Genomic DNA, 21,887 nt, shown 5'->3' with positions numbered 1-21,887 from the left:
ATTTTCTAACTATTTAAATTAGAGTTATTTATTTTAATGTAAAATTAATATATAGTATTGTGAAATAATTATGTAGATTATATTGACAAAGATAGTGGTGAAAAAGGAGTTGTGAAGGGGAACTTGTTATTCAAGACACAAGGTAACCATTATTAATGTGTTGTGATGGGTGTGTTTGTGAATGGTTATGTGTTGTTTTGTTGTTTGGAAAAATTATGAATTATTAAAAATAAATACTGTTATATACTTCCGTGAAATCATTGCCAAGTGGGTTAAAAATTTATTTTTTATTTATCATGATGAGATATTATTGTTCGGATATATTTCTGTTTGGATATTTGAATGATGCATGACTTGTCAGGGTATTTTAATGTATGGTGTTAATGGGAATTTCTATTCGGTTAATTATTACCACGTGGTAAGCCCTCATTGGACCCAATAAGTGGCGTGTCGCTTGGTCCAACTCACCTTTGGCCGGGTGATTTGGCATCCGAGCATGGCGAAAGGAGGATATAAGGTGCAGTCATGCAAATTAAATACTTGTTCGGTTTGTTTGAAAGTATTGTTCGGTTAAATGTTTTGTTTGCCCACTTAGCAATCACATGATTAGTTACATCCGCATGCATTATTACATATTAATTTTTGGTTACTGGGACTTTTAAGTCTCATTCCCCATGGTTAATATTTTTACAGGAGAGAGTCCGGTCGAGAAAGCACCAGAGGTGTAACTTTGGTGTATGAGACACCATCTTTTACGTTGCCTCTCATTTTGTATTATGCAATGTATCTTGTGCCAATATAGGACATTTCTTATTTTGACAACATGTAAACTCTAATCCTTTTTATTAAATGCAATTATATGACCAAGAGGATTATGTTTGTCCCTCTTGATTCATGACCTGATTTAAATATCATGCCATGAGAATCCTGTCTGTCCCTCATGGTTCTAATTACTTTTTTGAGATATTTTAAGACCTGTGGTATATTGTCTTGGATGTATCATGGTAGAAATTTTTCTACCATGATAAGGGTATGATAAGGGTTCAATGAAAAAAATGATTTGTTGAATTAATAATTTGCGAAAAATCGATTTGTAAATTTGAGGGTGTTACACCTTTTGGGCTTAAAACTGCCCCATCATTATTTCAAAAAGCCATGATTTGTATCTTTAAACTCATCATCAACAGTACACTCATCTACATTAATGATATGCTACCATTCTCAAAAATGGAGCCAAAACATAAAGACCTAGTAGTCTAATTCTTTAAAATAATCTAGAAATATGAAATTATGCTTTCAGCCTGAAAAAGCTATATTGGTGCAGCCCAAATAGAGTTTTTAGGTATGATCATTCAAGATAGACAGTATTAACCCAGCCTACATATTGCCTAAGAACCAGTAGTAACCCAACCCACATATTGCTCAAGAACCATTGAACTTTTCAAATAAGAATCTATTCATAAATCAAATTCAACAATTTTTGAGAATAGCAAACTATATCATGGATTTTGTTTCTCAAGTGTCAAATCACACTAGCCAACTATCTAGGCTATTGTGAAAAAATCCACTACGTTAGGGAATCAATCAGACCAAAGCTGTCTAGTATCTAAAATAGATGTGCCAACATCCTTCTCTAAAAATCCCTGATAAAGGACAAAAGATTTTACAAACTAATGTAAGTAATGACTATTGGGGAGCAGTACTTGTTGAAGAAGATAATGGAAAAAAGATACTATCATGGTCATACTAGTAGAGAATTCAAATCCTCTAAAAAGCATTATCACATAGCTTTTAAAGAAGTCTTAGCTGTGAAATGTGGCATAGAGAAATTCAATTTTCATCTCAGCACCTATCACTTTGTGGTAGAAATGGACAATACATGTTTCCCAAAGATCATTGACTAGAATAAAAAGATACTCCCTGAAGCTCTCCTTCGATGGAAGGACAGGTTTGCCCTTTATAAATTTATAGTCTGACATATAAAAATAAACCACAATGCCATTGCAGATTATCTCACTCGACCTAAAAAAAAAGTCCAACTTGTAACACCTTCATACTACCAACCTCTTTTCATCCATAACATCATGCTTAGGAAACTAGTTTTCTTGCCTAAGTCAAATGCCAGATTTATTTCAAAAGTATGCTGATTAGCTAATAGAAGCTTGTTTTATTAGTTCTATCTTCTCTTTTAAAAAACTCAAATCTACCCATAACTTAAGTTCTTTGATATGTAGACTCTATACTTAATCATTTCATACATCAAAGGTCTTATTCTATAAGAAGCTATATGGTACCTCTAGTCCCTCTCAGTCCTTTATGCATGTGCATTTGTTATTCCACCGTTTCTTGTTTATCATTACCTATGTGAGACTAGGAATGAAGAATCTAATCTTTAGAAATTCCTTGAGTGGTTTTTCACCACTACCTTGATGGCGCAAGGAATTATACAAGGTTATTGAAGACTTTGGCTCATGGAAGCTACCCTTATATAAGCAAAGAACTTACTCCTTCATTGTTTATCGTCCTTACAATATGGATAGCAGTAGGAGCCTCTATATTGCAAATTAGACTTACTTATGGAAACTTCTACTGATTGGCCATCACATGAAAAAACAAGTTTTAATTGAGTTAAAAAGTTTTTTTAAATGATCTAAACAATTTACTAGGCATAAATTCAAATCTTAGGTGTACATTACTATTCCTCTCTAACTTATTATTCCAAATGATCCTTAGCTTTACAATACCAAATGCCTAAATGGGTTGTTAATATTGCTGTCCAAAAAGGATATACCACATGTATGGATCAAATTTTCACAAACACTGAAAACCAGAAATCTCAAGACCCATGACTTTTTTCTCTAGACAATCAAGACCCTTATGAGATAGAATTCCAATTCTGTTAGCAGCTTCCTAAAGCAAGAGACTCTTTCACCTTAGGACAAACTAGCCAACAAGCAAACAAAGAGACAAAGTCACTAGATGAAGAGTTGGTAGAAAGCCTTTCAACAGAATTTGTCAAGGAAGAAGAAAGGAGGCACTCCAACTTGTCATCATATCAGGAAAGCATCTACAAGCATATAAAGTAATAGATATCTTACTTTTAGTCTCACGTGGAATCTACTTTACTTTTATCAAAATCATTTTTAAATAACTTTTGTATTTGTTAAAAATATCTTTTACTTTTTTATAAAACTGTCCTATTTTAGTCAATTTAGTTTTTCTTTTATCAAATGTATCTTTACTTTTAATTATGTCTACTTTAGCTTTTAGAATAATAATCAAACATGCGATAATAGTGTATCGTTTTATCCTCATCCATTCATCTATAAAAAGGAGTCTACGCAATGTTGTAAGGCAAAACTTATTTAGAACTCATTTGAACAATAAGATCAGCGTGTTCTCTATTATGTTCCTCTTCTACAATTTATTATCTCTCCTGAAAGCTTGATTCAATAATATTTATTTCTATCATATCAAAATTTAAGTATGCTCTGCACTTGTTTTTTTTAATAACATATGTATCAAAAAGAATCTGACCACAATCTATGAGTATAAGTTTATGTCACTATGCTTAGGGATTTGTGAGTTGGATTGTTAAATGGTTGATAATTTTAAAGTAGCCCGTGTTTGTATAAGAGTAACGTTGAGAAATTTTATTTGATCAATATTACTTTAAAATACATAAACATAAGAATTTTTGGGTTTGTACATGCATGAGACCCACCCGTGGGGTGAAATGGATAACTAGTATATAATTGAGAGACTATTAATCAAATTAAAAAATGTTTGGATATTTGAAAAATTAACATATTATATATGCCATGCCACTATCTTCAGGAAATACTACTGATTAACCGTAATATTATTAATTAAAATAAAAATTTATAGTGATAGTAAAAGTGTTTTTCGGGTGAAGATCTGTGCGTCTACAGCAAATTTAAATTCTAGACACATAAAAAGCAAATCGTACAGCGAGGACACGTGGGTGAGAGTAACTGGCGCACGCCATCCTCATTCCTCTGGAACCTCATCGGCGTCAAACCCTATCTCCCTCCCTCCTTGCTCTTCTTGATCACTACCTTTTGGTCCTAAACTCCTTACCCTCTCCCTAACTTAATCTCCTCATGAAATTCACTCTTCAAGATTCTATGGTTTCGTCGTTAATCCCGTTTTCTGACGCGGTTCTTCTTTAATAATTCGCCTGAATCTCTAACCCTACGATTTCCTGTTCCTTGCCATGGAGGGCTCTGCAGAGGATCTCGGAGCCCCGGAGTCATGGGAGGCCGCCGATTTGGACGAGTCAATGCGACGCTTGATGCTTTCCTCCAACAGAGACTCCAAGGTGCAGGATGCTCTCGACGCTTCGTCTTCCTCAGCTGCCTCCGGCTCGACCACTTCGTCGTTTTCTACTTCAGCGTCCACTTCCTCGCCTGGAGAGAAGGTTTCGGAGGATCTCATCAACCAGGTTGACCAGTTCCTCCGCGAAGCTATTCAGAACCCTCGCGAACGGCTGTCAAGTATGTTATGTGTATACGTGCACCTGAGATAGATGGTTAAATATTGAATCTGTGGCGCTCATATGTACTTGTCGAAGAAAGACAGTTTTATGAGCATGTGTATGAATTCGGATAGTTTTATGATCTTGTGTTCGGGCCTGTTGGGGGTTGTCACGTGTGAAATTCCGGGTATTAATGGGAATTCCGTATCCATGAGATGGTCTATTTTTGAGGCGGATTGTTGTCTTGCTGCATCATGACTATATTTTAAAATTATAAGCTTTCTGTATGTTTGTTGGCGTGATCACTTTTTGTGCGAATGATAGTGAATTTTTCCTCATTTATAATTTAGCGACATGGTGTTGGTGTCTGTGTTCCAGGTTTTTAATTTGTACTCTTGAAGTTAAGGACTGATTTGTCCTACATTAAGGATAAACGAAGAAAATATTGCTCGTTCTAAATCTGATGGTTTCTTGTTCTTTTGTCTTTTCTTCGTTTCTTTCTTTCGTTACATTGGTTTTTCTGAACTTTGTTTTATTGCTATTGATGTTGCCACTCTAGTTATTTTGTTATGGAATTATGAATGCATTATACATATTCTTAGAAAGATATGTTGGTCTAATCTGACAAAGCTTGTTAAATTCAAATTATCTAGTTTTGAGGATGGAGCAAGATGTAGAGAAATTCATCCGGGATCCTAAGCAACAGCAGCTTGAGTTTCAGCAGCTGCCTACTTCATATTTACGGCTGGCTGCACACCGGGTTGCTCAGCATTATTCACTGCAGTCAATGGTTTTACTGGATAATAGTTTGCCAGATGGGTCTGGTTCCAAAATAATTGTCCGAAAGACTTCTGAATGTCGGCTTCCTTCTATTCGTCTTGCTGACATTCCTGTGAAATTACCTTCAGAGGACAGCACAGTTATGAAGGTTGCCATTAAACAGAGGCCACATAAGCATTCACAGGTTGTTAGTTGTTCAAATTCAAGTTCGGTAAAGAGTAACAACTCCAAAAGTGTGGAGGAAAGGAAAGAGGAGTATAATAGGGCTCGTGCTAGGATATTTAATTCTGGCAGCAATGCTAGTAATGTGATTGGGAAACCTGAATGTGAGGCAAGGCAGCATGATAACCCTTTGCCTGTTTCCGTAGGAATTTCTAGAGTGGAAGATAAATCTCCTTCCGTATCTGATGCAAGCTATGGAAGGGGGCTGGTTGAGTGTTCAACAAATAGCAGTAGGGCTAGAAGTAGGGCAGCAGAGAAGGAGCCAGCTGGTAGGTACAAACAAGGTAATAGGGTGGCTATTTTCCGGGATCGTGAGACTGACCGCAAGGATCCTGATTATGATAGAAGCTATGATAGGTACATCTTCTACTTGCCATTGTATTGTCACACACACGCACACAAAAGCTATTTGGCCTTAGATGTGAATAAATTGACATCTCTTCAAAGCTGTTCGTAGGCATTGGATTTTATTATTTATTATTTGATGTTTTTAGGTGAGTACTTGCTGTTGAGCCCGTGCTTTTTGTTCATGAACTTCTTGACCTATGTGATCAAGGATCCTGAACACATGCTTTTTGTCTAGTTTATCTTAGCGTCTGATGTACTACCAGTTAACCAGCCACAAATTATGCAGTAAAAATTCAATTTGTCCATGTAGTTGTTTGTTTGTTATATCAAATTCCTTCGTCATTACTTCTCATACCCGTTCTTGATGCTTCAACAATGCATGCTTATCTTAGAAATCATCCATGTTCTTTTTTAGGAGATATCTTATACTCTTGACATAGTCACTGATTCCTTCTAGAGTTTATATGTTCCAGATTTTATAGGTTGTCTTTAAGTATGTTTTAAACTTAGAAAATATCTATATGGTTTTTAAGAAAGCATGCAATTTGGTGCTGCATAATGCCTTCCAGATACATGAAGAACTGGTCTGAATTCTGGTCTCTCGTGGATCAGAATGAACTGCGGTTTTGCACTTGTCCTTTCCTTTATTTAGGTTAAGGTTACTGAAATGTGTTCCATGGACAAATCCAAAAGTTAATAAGGGTAAAGGTTATGCATACATGGTAGATAGATTAAAGCTGAGTTTTGATGGAGGAGAATAGCTACAATTGTGTGGAGAGTATTAACTTGGGGATAATTTGGCCAAATCAATAATCATTAATATTGTTAATATCTACTGTGAACCAAGCAAGTCAGTGTAGTCCTAGCGTAAAATTGGGACTTGCTACAGTTGGACCAAAAGTAGCGTTAGTCACCATAGGTCAGCTGTCCATTGAAGCCCTAACTTTAATCAGCCTCATGGTATACAAAAGTAGATGATGCAAAATCTGCTGACTGGTTGCATTACATCCATACCTTTAGTGGAATTGAGACAAATCCTGAGGTATAATAAAATTGTGCTATTAAGCTTGTAGATCCATGCTTACATATGTTGTTTTCAAGTTTTCAAGATTTGTTTTTAGAATAGTTGGAAGCCACTAAAATGAAAGTTGTTATGTCCTGTATGTTTGGTTGACTTATTTTTTTATTTTCACTTGCATCAGGTACATGCAAAGATTTGATCCTGGGTTTGGGTTCAATGGAGGGTCATATGCCATTCAGCCAATGTATACGCCTGTGTTGAACTACAACACTGAGTTTCCACAGCTTGGATCTACACATGGACCTCAACTTTCTAATGAGCACCAACCGCGGCCAATTCCTCAGCACCTACCTGGACCATGGGCAGCTCCATCAACACCTGCTGGTATTGGGTATGGACATCCAGAACCCATGTTGTCGCCATTCAGTCCCAATCAAGTTGGTGCACACTCCTCATCAACTATGTTCTTGCATTCATCTCAGTATCCTTGTCAGCGCCCTGGAATGCCTTTTATCCATCACGAACATATTCACCAGCCCTTTGCACAGGTATGCAAGGCCCAAGGTGTCCAACTTAGGGCTGGTTGTATTCGATCTCATGTTTTGGCAAAGTGCATGCCCAGCTATGTCAGCGTGTTTATGTATCACCAAGAGCAGCTTATGCATATATGAACCATGCTTTATCTAGGCTTCTTTGTTCCTCATATTTTGTACATTAAATTGATTAAGCCCCATTTGAGTTTATCAGTGAAATCTCAGTTTGAAGGGAACTCTTTTTTAGGATAGTAATTTATTTTGGACAGGATATACATCAGTCATGACAAATTAGAGTAAGGTTTTGTCAATTTGTAGGCATCTGTTTGGATCAATTAAATATCTGATATGCTTCATAATATCATTGATTTTTAAATTATCATCTGGGTCTTATTCTGATCACTATATACTTGCTTCTGCAGCCTCATCAACAACCACCTGATGCAAGTTTTGGATTGGCCCGGCCCCGGTGAGGGGCTTGGGCCATGCCTGCACCCAATCAGCCAGAGCTTTATGGTGTAAGATGATGGGCTTTCTTAGCTTCATATTCACTTTAAGCTGACTGGAGTGCAGGCATGTTGGCCGAGTTGGACTGGAATGGACTTGAAATTCTGGACCACCACAATTGATCCATTTTTCCATGCTCGGTTGAACAAGGATGCGATTTGCACCTTAAATGACTCATGATTTCCCTTAGGATATTCAACTTATTTTGAGCTCATTTATTGCTTGATGATGAAGAATGAGTTGAAGATGTTTTGAGAGCTGATGAAGTATAAGCTTAAGTTGGATGAAGGTATGGCCTGTTAATCGCACAAGAGTACCTTCCAGACCGATTAAGCTGTTTTAATGACTTTTAAATCTTAAAATTTGGAAAAGAAGGCAATAATCACAAGATGATGTCCAGCCACTTATCTTACCACTTTCTGTACTAATGTATATATTCTGACTGCTATTTCTTCCCATTACTATAAAATACATTTGCAATTTTTTGCCCTCTGAAATTTTCTAGAGGTGAGCATTAATGAATTTTTCTCTTTTCCTTTAAACTTCAGCTACCTTCAGCGCTCGAGGAATTGCAGTAAAAGAGCTTGGCAGGTTAGTTGCTGTTGCGTTGCAGGAGCTTTGATGCTCGCCTGGCTGGAGTTGCTCAAGCTTCAGTTGCCAATTATAGACATTACAGTAGCCTGGTGAATAATCCTAAACATGTACTATATATATATGGCGGACTTTTCTGTATGTTTGATTGTATATTTAACTTGCGTTTTGCCATTCATTTGAATATCTGTCGTCTATTAGTCGCAAACTTTTCGTTAATGGTCATTTTATGTATGATTGTTATGGTTGGGTTCTGCGTGCTTTTAGTTGTTACCTCATCAAGGAAAATAATTTTTCAAGGGAAGGATATTTTTCAGTCAGTGCGCGGTGAAAAAAATTGAATTTTCAAGTTTGGTTTGCATGTGTGGGGTGAATCCATGCATTTTCGCTTATCTCGTTTTATCCATTCATTTGTTGACATCATTGGATGGAATTTGAATCACTAGTGGTTGTAATAATGACATTTGATGTTCACAGCAAAGTCATGTTTGATCATTTTGGTGATAAAAAAATACCTGTCCTCCTGTAAATTAAAACAGGACGAGGGATATTACAGACTTTATCTTTCTCTTTTTAGTCATTTTCCCCGTGTCTCGATGTTTGGTATTCACTTATTGTACACCCATTTAATCTACTTTATTAATATAATCAATATATTTCCTTAATCAAATTTGGGATAAAGTAATACTTCATTTATATAACCAAGTAGCCCACGGTTTAATCTGTCCCTGTTCTCCAATCTTGTAATTAAAATCAAGTTTTATCATATGGTAATATGGGATGGTAAGTCCAACATCAGCTAAACTGCATCATTAGTAGTCCAGGAACTGTTGATTAGATCGTTGTAGAACTTTTGACAATTTAACCCTTTATCTTATATACAGATTGAAAGCGTCCTTCTAATGCACCCTCAAAAAAAAAAGCGTCCTTCAAGTTCAAAACGTGTGTAATTAATTATCCTTCTTGTCAAATTCTCATCCATGAATATCAAGACATGCACGAAGTCTAAATTAAATCCCAATTATATTTCAGAAGCCATTTGAGTAGGTGATGTTTAACTTATTTGCAGAACTACTACATCATCCGATAAAAAGAATAGATAAGAAATAAAATACAAATGCTTCAATAATGCCAATCAAAGCTTTATTGCCGGAACTGACACTGAAGTAAAATGGAGCTAAAAAAATGCTTAGTTTTGATTCATTACCAGCTCCCCACCGGGTCAGATGGGTTAATGGAGTCGTGGACAGGGCACCTTTTGAACTCGGTAGTCAGAAGTGAAGTGGAACTCTTTCATGATAATGTCATGGTACCAAGGAGATCCAACTCAGAAATCCACGCTGATCGTCTTGTCTATGCTTGAAAAGGTTTTATAGAAAGCCTTGAAATGCTGGTAAGCTATGTCCACATCTTTCTTTCCACATATTTCTCTCACACTGCAATTAGAAGATCGATAACAGTTAGGATTATAGTCATGGATCTGCATACCGACAACTTTTTGGAGCAAAGATTGATTGCTACAGAAAGCAGCATCCTTCTTTTCCAGCATGAAATATGCAAGGAATGATGAGAATACACAAAATCTTAAGGGGAACAAAATTGGTCACGAATAAAAAACAAGTACTTCGTTCTCAAATTCAAGTGACGGATGTCATACAAATTAGAAGTGAAGGATCAGCATTCTTGAAGTATAAATAGTACCAACAAGTATCCTACTTGATTTAGATGAAGTAAAAACAGTATAGTTCATTGCCTGACACCTTAAGCCATTTCATGCATGACACGACCATATTTAAATAAATGGCACATGGCTGTACAGCGAGATGAAGGTACACAGCACATTTTCCCTTGAATATAAAGTGGTGGAAATGTAATTTTTTATCTCTGAAAGAAACATACATCATTTATTAGGTCATTGAATCTTATAAATATGTAATTCAATTCCCAAAAAATGCATGCCTCAATTAGTTGGTCATTGAATATTAAAAATACGTTTCAGGTCGTATATTTTTTGACTCCTTATTCGTTAGCTCTCCCCATCAAGACATGGTCCAGGGATTAACAAGCAATACTTCTAGGGATTAAATCGTGTATTTATAATATCATGGGACCAAGGAGTTAAACCTGTACTGTTCAATATTGATTGCATATTTCTAAGAATCAGGGGCCAGAAATTGATTTATCTAACTTTCAGAGGTCGACAAGTATATTTCCTTTATAATGTACATCTAAAAGAATGCTGGAAGTTCTTATTTACAAAGCTACTGATTACATATGATAAAGTCTCTCAAAATCTTATATACTATGCTTATAAATTGATGCAAAATCATTTGATACATGTGTTTTTTATTGAACAGAGATACCTGTGCATTGAAAGTTGAGCAATTCCACAATCAACAGTTCGGATGCCAACCCCAGATGCAAGTATGGGACCTATGGTCGATCCACATCCCATGTCATTTCTAACCACAAATTCCTACATTAAAGAAGGGCAAATATTAACTATCGTATGTTTCAATTAAGTACGACACTCAATGGGAAACAAAGAAAACACAGATGTCATATTATCAATCCATCCTGCAAGTGAAAAGGCACATGACTCAATTGCCTCAATGATTTAGAAACTTGCTTTCAGACAAAGGGGGAAGCTCAAAGAATACTTCATAAGATCCACATAAGAAAGCCTTCCAATCTCTTTGAAGATCCACACTAGAAAAAACCTCTGAAACTACTACCATTTGCTGAAAGCCACACAGAGGACAAAAAATTTCTCTCCCAGAGATTTGGCAGAAGAAATCTCTATCAAAGGCCTTCTTATCCATCATTCAAATAACACTTCTAACATGATCATCAAAACGCCCTTCTGACCAAAAAGCCCTAGAATCAGCAATAGGACATTAATCTAATCTCCCAAAGAAAGGTCTGTGACTTCCTCAATATAAAGCTGTCAATAAAACTGTGTTTATTCCTCTGATATTGTAACGTTACCCCTAACACTTATCTCTCTGCCTCCGATTCATTATGCAAAGTTCTTGTCTTACCATTTGTCACATTGAGAATCAGCATTTCCTTCCCTTTACCCACTTATTCCCACTCTTCTGTTGCCAACTAATATCCTTGTTAATAGAAATCTCATCAATTTCATGCTAACCTATTGGTTATTGTCCTCTACAAAACCCTGATATCTCAGTATCTAAAACCATAAGCTCTTGAAGCACCCCCTTTTTCATAATCCTAATCTAGTATCACAAAAAAGTTCTCAATTATGGACTCCTAATTTCTACTTGACAAACTTCAGTCTTCCCAACTAAAGACAGAACACTGTTACGGCAAAGATTTAACTTGATCAAAAAACAGGGGAACTAAATCAACATATACAAAAGCCAAAATGAAGATGGATCCTGCTTGGCCAACGAGACTCCAGAATGAAATAATTGGACACAAAACAACAAAAAGTCTTGGATCAATCTAGGGAAAGATCCCCCCACACTGACAAGACTAAGAACCTACCTACACAAGACGACATCATCCTACCTTGCTTAAATGTTGTGCATTTGAGAGAGGCAGATCTCTCAAATTACAATTTTTAATAAAATCATTTTTGCACAGAAAAGCAAATGCAAGAAGACCCTGCCACCTTCTAACATACCAAGACGAAAGTAAGAGCCAGAATTTTCGTCAGATGAATCAAACGCCATAGCTTTAATGGCTGAATGCCAAATCTAATTATAAGGAAAATTCTTTTCAAAATGTACCAAGAAGAAAAACATATGACAAAAGCAAATTCATGTAAACACTAATAATCTTGAGTTTCAGGCCAATGAGTCCAGGATGTCTCATTTCTAGAATTCCATTTGGCTTTGGTACTCTTTTTTAGGGATATAACAATTGGTTTTTGCAAGACATATTGGCTCAAATAATTCAGAGTGAGTCAGGACAGACAGTATGTGCATAAGCTTTACGTTAAGAAATTATGAAACTTATCAACAACTTTAGACATAGATGAATTCACCTGAGTTGGAAGGTTATGGATTTTTCCAACTTCTTTAAAAAGAAAAGATGTTATTCCACTAGTAGCATAGCGCTGATTTGCATTGTGCTTAATAACAAGTCCTTTTTGCAATTCAGGTCGGTGATGTTCTTCATGCTTTTCTGTAAAATTTGGGTGAACCCCATGGGCCATGTCTGCAGACACTATTAGAGACAGAATACGAAAGATGCTTTAGCAGTCCCATCTTTAAAGTTAGATTAAACAACAAATCTAGGATACTTATTGTTCATAGATTAGAAATAATATAAATACCATTATTCATGCATATATGCTTAATTAAAGCAGGGAATATCATTGATACATACATACATACATATAGCACGGTCACTAGTAGCACACTATGGCTTTTAGTTCCAGACAATGTCAAGTGTGTTTGATTTAAGTGATCTTACAAAGAATGCTGCAAAATTTACTCAACACATCCTTGGAAGAGTGAATGATTAAGTACTCATTAAATATAATAGGGCTTTGATAAAGAGACTTAATTCTACTCATACCATTGACTAAATCTCATTAAAGAGATTGATGAAAGAAATAAATGATTGGTTCTCAAGGTGCATGAAGAGTAAAATAGTTGATAAAAATTATTTTGTGTCTGAAGATAATTATGCGGCTTGGTACGATGTAGCATTAGTGACGGGAGCTGAGATGTCTGCCTGGTTATTACAAAAGTTTCATTGATAAAGAGGGCAAGTGTGCTTTGCTATTAATAAATATGATAACTGTGTTACAAAAGATAACATCTTAGTGGATGACAAATTTCTGAATCATGTGGAACCTATTGATCTGCACATTTCCATTCAAACCCAAAACTTCTCAAGTTCCTCATTGTTTTTCTTTTTCCCAAATAATCTTCACTTTGAATCTCATGATAGTTGAGGAAGTGTGACTGTAAGGTGAAGCTAGTTTCAAATTGTAATTACATGCAACTAACAGCGACAGAAAATTTTCCAAACAGAAGTGTTGTTTTGCCAAATATCATTACTGATAATCTTTAAACAACTCAATTCCCAGTCTAAATCCATGACTTTCCAGTCCACCTACATTGCATGACACTTGATTGTGTTTGCAATAAACCTGTACTAAGTTCATGGCATCGAACTGTATGACATATTGTAATTGTCTTTCACCAAATACTCAAAAAAACTTGAAAGAGTAATCAAAGATGGAATCATGGAGAAAATTGTCAGAAGTTATTTGACAAACATGACATTATACCCAGAAATGATTGGCGAATGCTGCGCTCAAAAGAGCCTTCCCCAACATGGCTATCAGTTAAGCCACTTGTAATGCGTCTCATCGCCTGAAACATGGTAGGTGCACCAGCTCCTTGAACAGAACCTGAACCCACCTAAATTTTAGCAGTTAGACATTGCAATCAGAGATGAACAACAAAATATTTTATTTGCAACAAAGCAAGTGCTGTACTAGAAAAGGGTTGATCTTGTCCAGAAGTTTCCAACGTTAAAGTGGCATTTACAAATATTAAGAATTTAGGGACATTCCATATGTTACAGACTTACAGAGTAACTGTATGGTTGGAAGAAGGCAAACTCAAACATGTTTAAAGTGAAAATAATGGATATTTGAGACATTTTTAGAATCCAATTTACTAGAAAAGGATGATATCAAATTTGTACACAACTTAAAACGTGTTAATTAATGGAAGAAGAAAAACTACCTCCTCATTGTCAAACAAAGCAACCATTCGTATTGCATGCTCATTGGTTAAATCGCCCGGAGATTCACATGAATCAATAAGTGCCCTCAAGGCACAATAACTTGAAGCAAGATTATCTAATCTTCCAGAAAATATAAATTCATTGTTTCCACCTCCAACGCAGCTAGGCTGAGTGTCACAAACATTCAGTTCAACACTCACTATGTCATCAGCCTGACAATTCAACTCATCTGACAAAACCTGAAAGTAAAAGTCAAGGATTCTTGTAAATAATGACAACCAGCAGAGATGAAAGAAGCTACGTTTACATTAACAGATAATTTATTAGATGTGTCAGAGTACATGGACTGCTTGAGAAGTTGATGCTCAGATGTAATATTCCATGAGAGCTTTGTGTAACAACTAACAAGTGCCAGGTTGTCTGATATCAAAAAAGGGTTTAGATATATTATCCCCATCAACTTCATGAAGCTTATAATAAAGCAAGAGAGGAAGTAAAACAATTCCAAGGAGACCTGCTAAGGGCTAGATACTTTTGAAAACTTAGCTCCTCATTCATATTGACAACTAACATAAAGAAGATTTTGGAAAGGATGAGGCTTAAAGACTGCCTCTAAACAAATTAACCAGATGGAAGCTGTTTTTTAGGGTTAAAGGACAAATTTGCCTTGGAAGTTTTCTGCTAGGTACAACTGGCATCCTTAACTTTTGATTGGTGCAATACTACCCTAGAACTTTTAAAAATGGTGCAATGTCTCCCTACAACAACGTTTGACCAATGTTGACTGTTATTTTGAATGTTAAAAGGGCAATTTTGCCCTGGAAGTTTGTCTGAAGGAGTAATTTATATCCTAAACTTTTGATTGTCATAATGTTTTTAGGTTATCAAATTTCAAATCAAAAGAAAAATTCAACTTGTTATAACCCAAAATCAAAAGAAGATTTTACGTAGAATTACATTGAACGCCTCTAAGTCCAAATCTAGGCTAGTTTATGTTGTCCACTGGGTAGGTTTGAACAGTTTATATTTAAGCATATGCAAGTTGAAATGCTCATGGGCAAAATAAAGGCTAGTCAGAACTTCAAGAGAAAGTCTGTGGAGTGTTCGGGGTAGAGTTGATTCTACGTCAAAGCATCCCTGAGCAAAATCTTAGCTCAAAATCTAGAAATATAAACTATTTTTAACAATGATAATGGGTTATTGAATTTTCTTCTGATTTGAACATTAACCCAAAAACATTGCATTAATAGAAAGTTTAGGATACCAATTGCACTTTTAGAAAAACTTCCAAGGGCAAAATTGTTCAAAACCTCAAGCTAGAATTTTCAACTAACTATCAATGCTAGTCAAACGTTACTTCTTAGTGAAATTGCACCATTTGTGAAACTCCCAAGGTAATATTGTGCCAATCAAAATTTAAGGATACTAGTTATATCTCACAAAAAACTTCCAAGATAAATTTTCCCTTTAACCCCTTTTTTAAACACCCACACACACAGCAATTTTCATTTAGTAACCAACCATACGAATGTAAAACCTAGCAATCCATGGTTAATTAATTTCTCTTAACAATATTCCAAAACATCTAAGCAAAACCTACTAGCTTCTTGGTGGGCAAAGGGAACTCAGGTAATCTAACTAAGAAGGTGTACCACTCCAAGTAACCCTCTCTCCTGAGTATTAATTATCGACCCAAAAGGAGTCCCCAGTCATAAATCCAACGCCTAACAGTTGAAGACAAAATCTTCTGCCAACGTCCTTTGCAAGTGTCAACAAACATTGTCTTGAGCCCATTTGGCAAGAATTTTCATGCTCTGCTAGTTTCGTCAAGCCCTTACCATAGTAATAAATTTTATGTTCAACTCCAACATAGGAAATGATGAATTACCTCCATAAGCAGTGAATGATGAGCAACCTTGGATATTGCAGTCTTCTCTTTTGAATCAGAAATTTCCTCGAGTTTCATTGAAAGTAACGGAAGTAAGTGAGTCTCTAGATTTGGTTTAAAACCATCCTGGTTCACTGTGCTAAACAATAAAACAAACAGAGAGGTTCATGGAATCAACATTCCATATTTATTGCTGAAAATTAACGCCAAATGGGGAAAAAGGGAAGGGGGTAAAAAAAAAAAAAAAAACCCTAGGCCACTTCACACCCATTTTAAAATGTGCAGGATGGAGACCAAGGTAGTATGAGATGCCTAAATTTCACAATGAGTAATATAGGATACTCTATCAAATATTTAAGTGGCTCCCTTGAGGTTCTTCAACCTCAATTGCTAGCTTTTGGGGAATATTGCTCCATTCAAATTGGATACCAATTAATTGGTATCAAAGATAGGGGTCAGTGCCTCAACAGTTCCCAAAAGGACTACCAACAAAGAGTTCTAACTTGTAGGAAAGCCAAGTGAAGTGTCATAGAGTGTAACTACTAGGACCTTGGCCCTCCTTGATTGAGGATATAAGGTAATATTGGATGTCATTGTTTCACATCAATGCTTTATGGAGTATTGAAAAGGGTTGATTTACCCACCATAAGTGCCATAAAAGTTTTTTATTTCCTGTAATTAAATCTTAAAGGTGGTGATACAACCTAGTATGAAAAATTCACTCGAAATGAAGATTTGACTACACAAAATGATCGCATTGCAAGAATATAAATGCTATTCAAGTTGCAATCCTAATGGAATGAAGTAACAAAGACAAAATGCAAAGTTGCAACAGACCGGTCAAGATGAATGGCAAGTGTTGGTATCCGTAGAAGAGGTCTCTTCACTTTGACAAGCTTGTGCAAATAAGTGTCACCACTACTTCTCACAATGACTCTCCCAGCGACACTCAAATCTCTATCAAACCACGTATGCCATAATCCAGCCCCATATGTCTGCACATTAACCATCAGATAGCCTGATTTGGATGATGCTGATTTGGGTTTTAATTTTAGACATGGGCTGTCTGTGTGTGCAGCTATGACATGAAAACCATTGCCAACACTATATCTGCAAAAATAAGAAACATTTAATCAATATTTTTCCACTCAACTTGCCTACAATTAGAAGATGAATGGCCATCACACACACACACACACACATTCAAGTTGCAAAAGAGATAGTATAAGTTAATGGACATTTTAAAACAAGAGGAGTACATTGTCCCAAAAAAAAAAAACAAAAGTGACAAGTACAAATATATTAAATTCCTAATATCTATAGCCATATTCAAAGGGCAAGTTAGAAAGTATGGAAAACAATTAGTTGCACATCAGTAGAAATAAAGAAAATTAAAAACACAGAAAAGAGAATGCCCATTGTTTTTCATTTTATAGTGTCAGCGTTTCTGGTAATGTTTCTATTATAAACCAGAAAAAACAAAAATGAATTTATCCAAGAAGCCTGCGATAATTCGAAGATGAATACTTCCAACCAATGAAATTTTCACTCACTTTTCACCAACAGCAAAAGCAACTATGCAAGACATATTTCGAGTAAAAAAGTAGCGTCCACCAGGCTTTAGGTCCCATTCTTCATTCTCATTTAGCAGATGAAAACCAGCAGCAATTAATTTTCGTTTTGCTTCAGCTGCAGGAAAAATAAAAGTTCTAAATGAAACCGTAATATAAGACATGCATTTAGTCTGGTAGTTGACAATATAGCGGTACATTGAGTATACAAATTTCTACTTTAACTATAGTTATGATGACATGTTATAAATGTTCCAAGCTCGAACTGGGCTTCTATTGAGCTGGTAGTTCTTGCCCCAAAGTTCCCGAACCATAAAAGTCAAGTAATTCAAACGATAATACAGAGCCCAAGAACAGAGACACCTCCAGAGGTTGAAATAGCCGTTTACTAAGTTATGAATTCGCTAATTGTGCGATTTTCTCCGTGACGCCAACCCACTTAGGACGGGAAATGACGTAGTGCAATGCAAAATAAACATTTTTAAAAAAAAAAGTCGAAAATAAATAAACACAGCCCAGTACTCCGCCTGAACACATAAGAACAAGAACAACAAAAAGAGAAATTAGATTACCGTAGCATGGAATTGTGTCCAGGACTCGTTTAAATAATCGAGAAGATCACCAACTATGGAGACGCCTGGTTCACTCGCCAGCGACGAACACTAGATTTGACAAAACTAACTAAAACCAAGAAGCAAATTTTGTAATACATGGATTAAAAATCAAACAAACAGAGGGGCACCTGGGGAACATAATCGAAGTTAGAGCAGAAGCGACGAGTTGTGGAGATTTTGCAAGGGATTGAACATAGAGAGGACGAGTACAGGGAGTGAGAGAGCTTTCGAAGGAGCAAGGAGGGTCTAAGCATCGGAGAAGAGTGAAGTATATGCGGCCAAGCCATCGCTGCCATCTCCTTCCTCACGGTGGTTTCTGAAAGCTCAGTTCAGCTGCTTCGGCAATGACTATCAACGTTCTGATACCTCAAACATTGCCTCAGACTGCACTTGAGTCGGGTACGTAGCTTGAAGATAATTTTTCTTTTGGGACCTCAATTGAAGATAATTATATTCTGGGCTAGTGCATTTTGATAAGGTAAAATTAATATTTTGGTAAATTTTACTCACTTAAAACTCGGTTACTCAATTATAATCAAGTACAATCCAATTCCTAAATTTTTTAATTTTCTCAAATTTTTCACCATTTATAATTTCATTCTAATCATCCATGACTCTGCACTGAGTCATTTTACATGGCAAAAAATGTCAAAAATTGTTTATATGATTCCCAACTCCCTTCTTCTTGTATAGAGAGACCGCCTAGCAACTGCAAAATGTGAGAGAAAAAGAGGAAATGGAGAAGAAGGTGAGTGAGCGAGTAATGAAGGACATAGATCAGTAGTTGCAGTTTGTTATATATATTTATATATATATATATATATATTATCCACATAAATAATTTTTTAACGATATGAGTTATGGATGACACAATAAAATTAGAAATGATAAAAAGTTTAAAAACTGAATTATATATAGGTTAAAAATTTAAGAATTAAATTACACTAAATTAAAATTAAAAATTGAGTTTTAAGTGAGTCAAAACTTTAATGATCAAAAGATTAATTACTCTTAATATCTTCTTATCAAAGATAATTCTTTTCAATTCATGATTAGGCGCCATTGATAATTATGTTTGTCCTCCTTAATTCATTTTAGTTAAAATTTTATGAATTCTAATATTTAAAAAAAAAATCCGCAACCTATGAGAGTACAATACATGAACAAAAATCTGGGAAAATATAAATTTTAGTTTCTGAATTTATTTTCAATTATTTATTTAATTTATTTTACTTTAATTTAAAACTCCTTAAGTCAATAAACTATTAGAATTGAATTATAAAATAAACTTTTAAGAGCTATAAAAACTAAATTATATTATTCCAATAACCGAATATAACCCTCCCCCTAATTGGTTAGAATGTTGAAATTTGTTTCTTTATATTACTTTATGTCAACTCTTTTTTGTGTTCACGTGCAGCAAGCCTTCTCCTTCCCTAGGTTGACAAAATTTTAGAATTTCATAGCAGGTGATTAATTTCTATCAATAAAACTTATGTTTTCATCCTGACTTTCTTAAAACATTTATACTAATTGAGCAGTGGCAATAACTTGTTCATTAATAGCAATAGTTTTCTTTTTCTTGTGCATTCATTTAAGCAATCATCCTTTCAACAGTGTAACCAAATCATTTGTTATATGGTTGTTATTGTTACTATGATTACTTCTTTAACTTGAAACCATTTCTTTTTGCATAGTAAAGCAGTGAATATTAAAGTGATCGGTCTTAATATTAATTATTTTATCCATGCCAAAAAGAATGAAAATTAAAATATTATAAACGTAAACAATATAAATATATAAGTACTATCAATATTCTCCCACATACTTTCTCACAGTACAAAGTTGGATAGAAGTCATAGTAGCCATAACAGAAATCATGCTTTGATATCACAAATATAACCCCCCTCGAGGAGGTTTAATTGGTTAGAAGGTTGAAATTTTTTCTTAACATTATTTTATGTCAATTCTTTCTTCCCTTCATGTGTAGCAAGCCTCACTTCTCTCCTCTTTCTTTCCAAAGTTTAACCAATCTCTCTATCTCCTACATGTAACAGTAGCTTTAAATATGAGAAAGGTGACTAAGAACCACTTTATTATTAAAAAAAATGGCTAGAGTTTAAAGCTGCAAATATTAGTAATTTATAGAAAAAACTATAATAAATAAATTTATTATATTTACACAAAATTAATCACCTATTACATAGTAGGTATGGATGCCCACAATTTTTTTAACCAAAACAGGAGAATTAAATACATAATATTTAGGTTAATATTATGCAAAATACAAGGGGACAGTGAATTTTTAAAAATTTGAGAGGAATCCAATATTATATATATATATATATATATTGAAGGATGTTACACCAAACATATACTCTCTTTGTTAAAAAATATAAAGTATTTTTTAAAATATTAAATGTTAAAAAATATAAATATTTTTAGCATTTTAATATGTAATCATTGTATTTTTTTTTAAGTATCATAATAAAAAATCACTTGATATTATTTCAAAGTAAAACACTATTAAATAGGGATAAATTTAAAAAGATAGTGTTAATTTGAAGATAAGTAACTATTTTATTGAAAGGTAAGATTTGATTTCATTATATTTTTAATCAAAAAGAGTACTAGAAATTTTGATCACATGGGTTCATTGTTTTATTGAATAATAATTAAAAAAGAGATAATCACATTGTCCCAAATCGGTTTGGTTTTGGTTCTAAGCACCCTAGAGCACCATAAGGATGCTTAGATATGAACCATCCAAATTTTAATTTGAAGGGTCTAGATTTAAAGGATTTATTAAAATAAAAATTATAAATTTTTAATAAACCTATTTTATGATCGATTCAAATTATATAAATTTAACTTGGATGATTTAATTTAATATTTAAAATTTTAAAATTTTATAAATTAATTATTTAAAGCATAAAGGTGCATTTTTGTTTTTAGAGTATTTTTTGAGGAGCGTTTAATATCCTAACATTTTTGTTAGAATAATTTTATCTTTAAAAGTTATTAAAATAGAAATTTTTGCTCTTTCTATCAAATTTTCAACTTTCACTATTAAAATTTTGATTGAAATGACTAAAATACTTTGTTTTAATAACTTCGTGGGCAAAATTATTTCAACAAAAATGTTAGGATGTTGGGTGTTTCTCAAAAAATATTTTTGAGATAAAAATACACATTTATCCTTATTTAAATATATTTTGAAGTTTGAACAGTCTAGATTTAAAATTTTTAATTAATAATTTTTTAAAAATATTTTTTTTGAAAATGCTTATTTGAATATTATCTTTATTTTTAATATTATATTCACCAAAACAAAAATTTTAAAAAATTAATATTCAATTTAGGTTATATACAAAGTATATCTGAGTAATTAATTTATAAAAATTATAAAATTTTTAATATATAATTAAACTAACTAGATTAAATTATATTTCTCAAGTTGGTAATAAAGTGGATTTATTAAAAATTTTATTTATAAAAAATTATAATTTTTATTTAAAAAATAAAAATAAAACTTTAAATCAGAACCACATAGCCGATCGAAATCTCAGCGCTCAGTGCTC

General features: G+C 34.2%; 2 protein-coding genes across 2 annotated transcripts; one reads left to right on the top strand and one right to left on the bottom strand.

Moving 5' to 3' along the window:
• Window positions 1–3,968: 3,968 nt before the first annotated feature.
• On the top strand, window positions 3,969–8,758 carry LOC129309388 (uncharacterized). Its single transcript, XM_054950961.1, has 5 exons — window positions 3,969–4,517; window positions 5,152–5,857; window positions 7,051–7,417; window positions 7,825–8,198; window positions 8,458–8,758. Exons 1-4 carry the CDS (start codon window positions 4,238–4,240, stop codon window positions 7,873–7,875), a joined length of 1,404 nt encoding a protein of 467 aa, XP_054806936.1. The 5' UTR covers window positions 3,969–4,237; the 3' UTR covers window positions 7,876–8,198; window positions 8,458–8,758.
• Window positions 8,759–9,501: 743 nt separating this feature from the next.
• LOC129309381 (probable aspartyl aminopeptidase) lies at window positions 9,502–18,714 on the bottom strand. Its single transcript, XM_054950950.1, has 10 exons — window positions 18,435–18,714; window positions 18,265–18,354; window positions 17,675–17,811; window positions 16,959–17,231; window positions 16,122–16,260; window positions 14,233–14,472; window positions 13,770–13,902; window positions 12,513–12,694; window positions 10,864–10,976; window positions 9,502–9,936 (listed from the first exon to the last, which is right to left on the bottom strand). Exons 1-10 carry the CDS (start codon window positions 18,600–18,602, stop codon window positions 9,828–9,830), a joined length of 1,584 nt encoding a protein of 527 aa, XP_054806925.1. The 5' UTR covers window positions 18,603–18,714; the 3' UTR covers window positions 9,502–9,827.
• Between the last annotated feature and the right edge of the window lie 3,173 nt (window positions 18,715–21,887).

Source organism: Prosopis cineraria, unplaced genomic scaffold (assembly GCF_029017545.1).
Source record: "Prosopis cineraria cultivar Desert tree isolate PC_DT_omini unplaced genomic scaffold, ASM2901754v1 PC1, whole genome shotgun sequence".
Lineage (NCBI taxonomy): Eukaryota > Viridiplantae > Streptophyta > Magnoliopsida > Fabales > Fabaceae > Prosopis > Prosopis cineraria.
Note: the sequence above shows the minus strand (reverse complement) of the source record. Positions and strands in the feature narration are given on the sequence as shown.

Coding starts and splice junctions, on each gene's coding strand:
- LOC129309388 (XM_054950961.1), top strand. CDS start 4,238: ATGGAGGGCTCTGCAGAGGATCTCGGAGCCCCGGAGTCATGGGAGGCC. Junction 5,858..7,050: donor TATGATAGAAGCTATGATAG/GTACATCTTCTA, acceptor CACTTGCATCAG/GTACATGCAAAGATTTGATC. Junction 7,418..7,824: donor TTCACCAGCCCTTTGCACAG/GTATGCAAGGCC, acceptor TTGCTTCTGCAG/CCTCATCAACAACCACCTGA.
- LOC129309381 (XM_054950950.1), bottom strand. CDS start 18,602: ATGGCAGCGATGGCTTGGCCGCATATACTTCACTCTTCTCCGATGCTT. Junction 13,903..14,232: donor CTTTGTTTGACAATGAGGAG/GTAGTTTTTCTT, acceptor GCTAAAATTTAG/GTGGGTTCAGGTTCTGTTCA. Junction 10,977..12,512: donor TCCATAACCTTCCAACTCAG/GTGAATTCATCT, acceptor TCTTTAATGTAG/GAATTTGTGGTTAGAAATGA.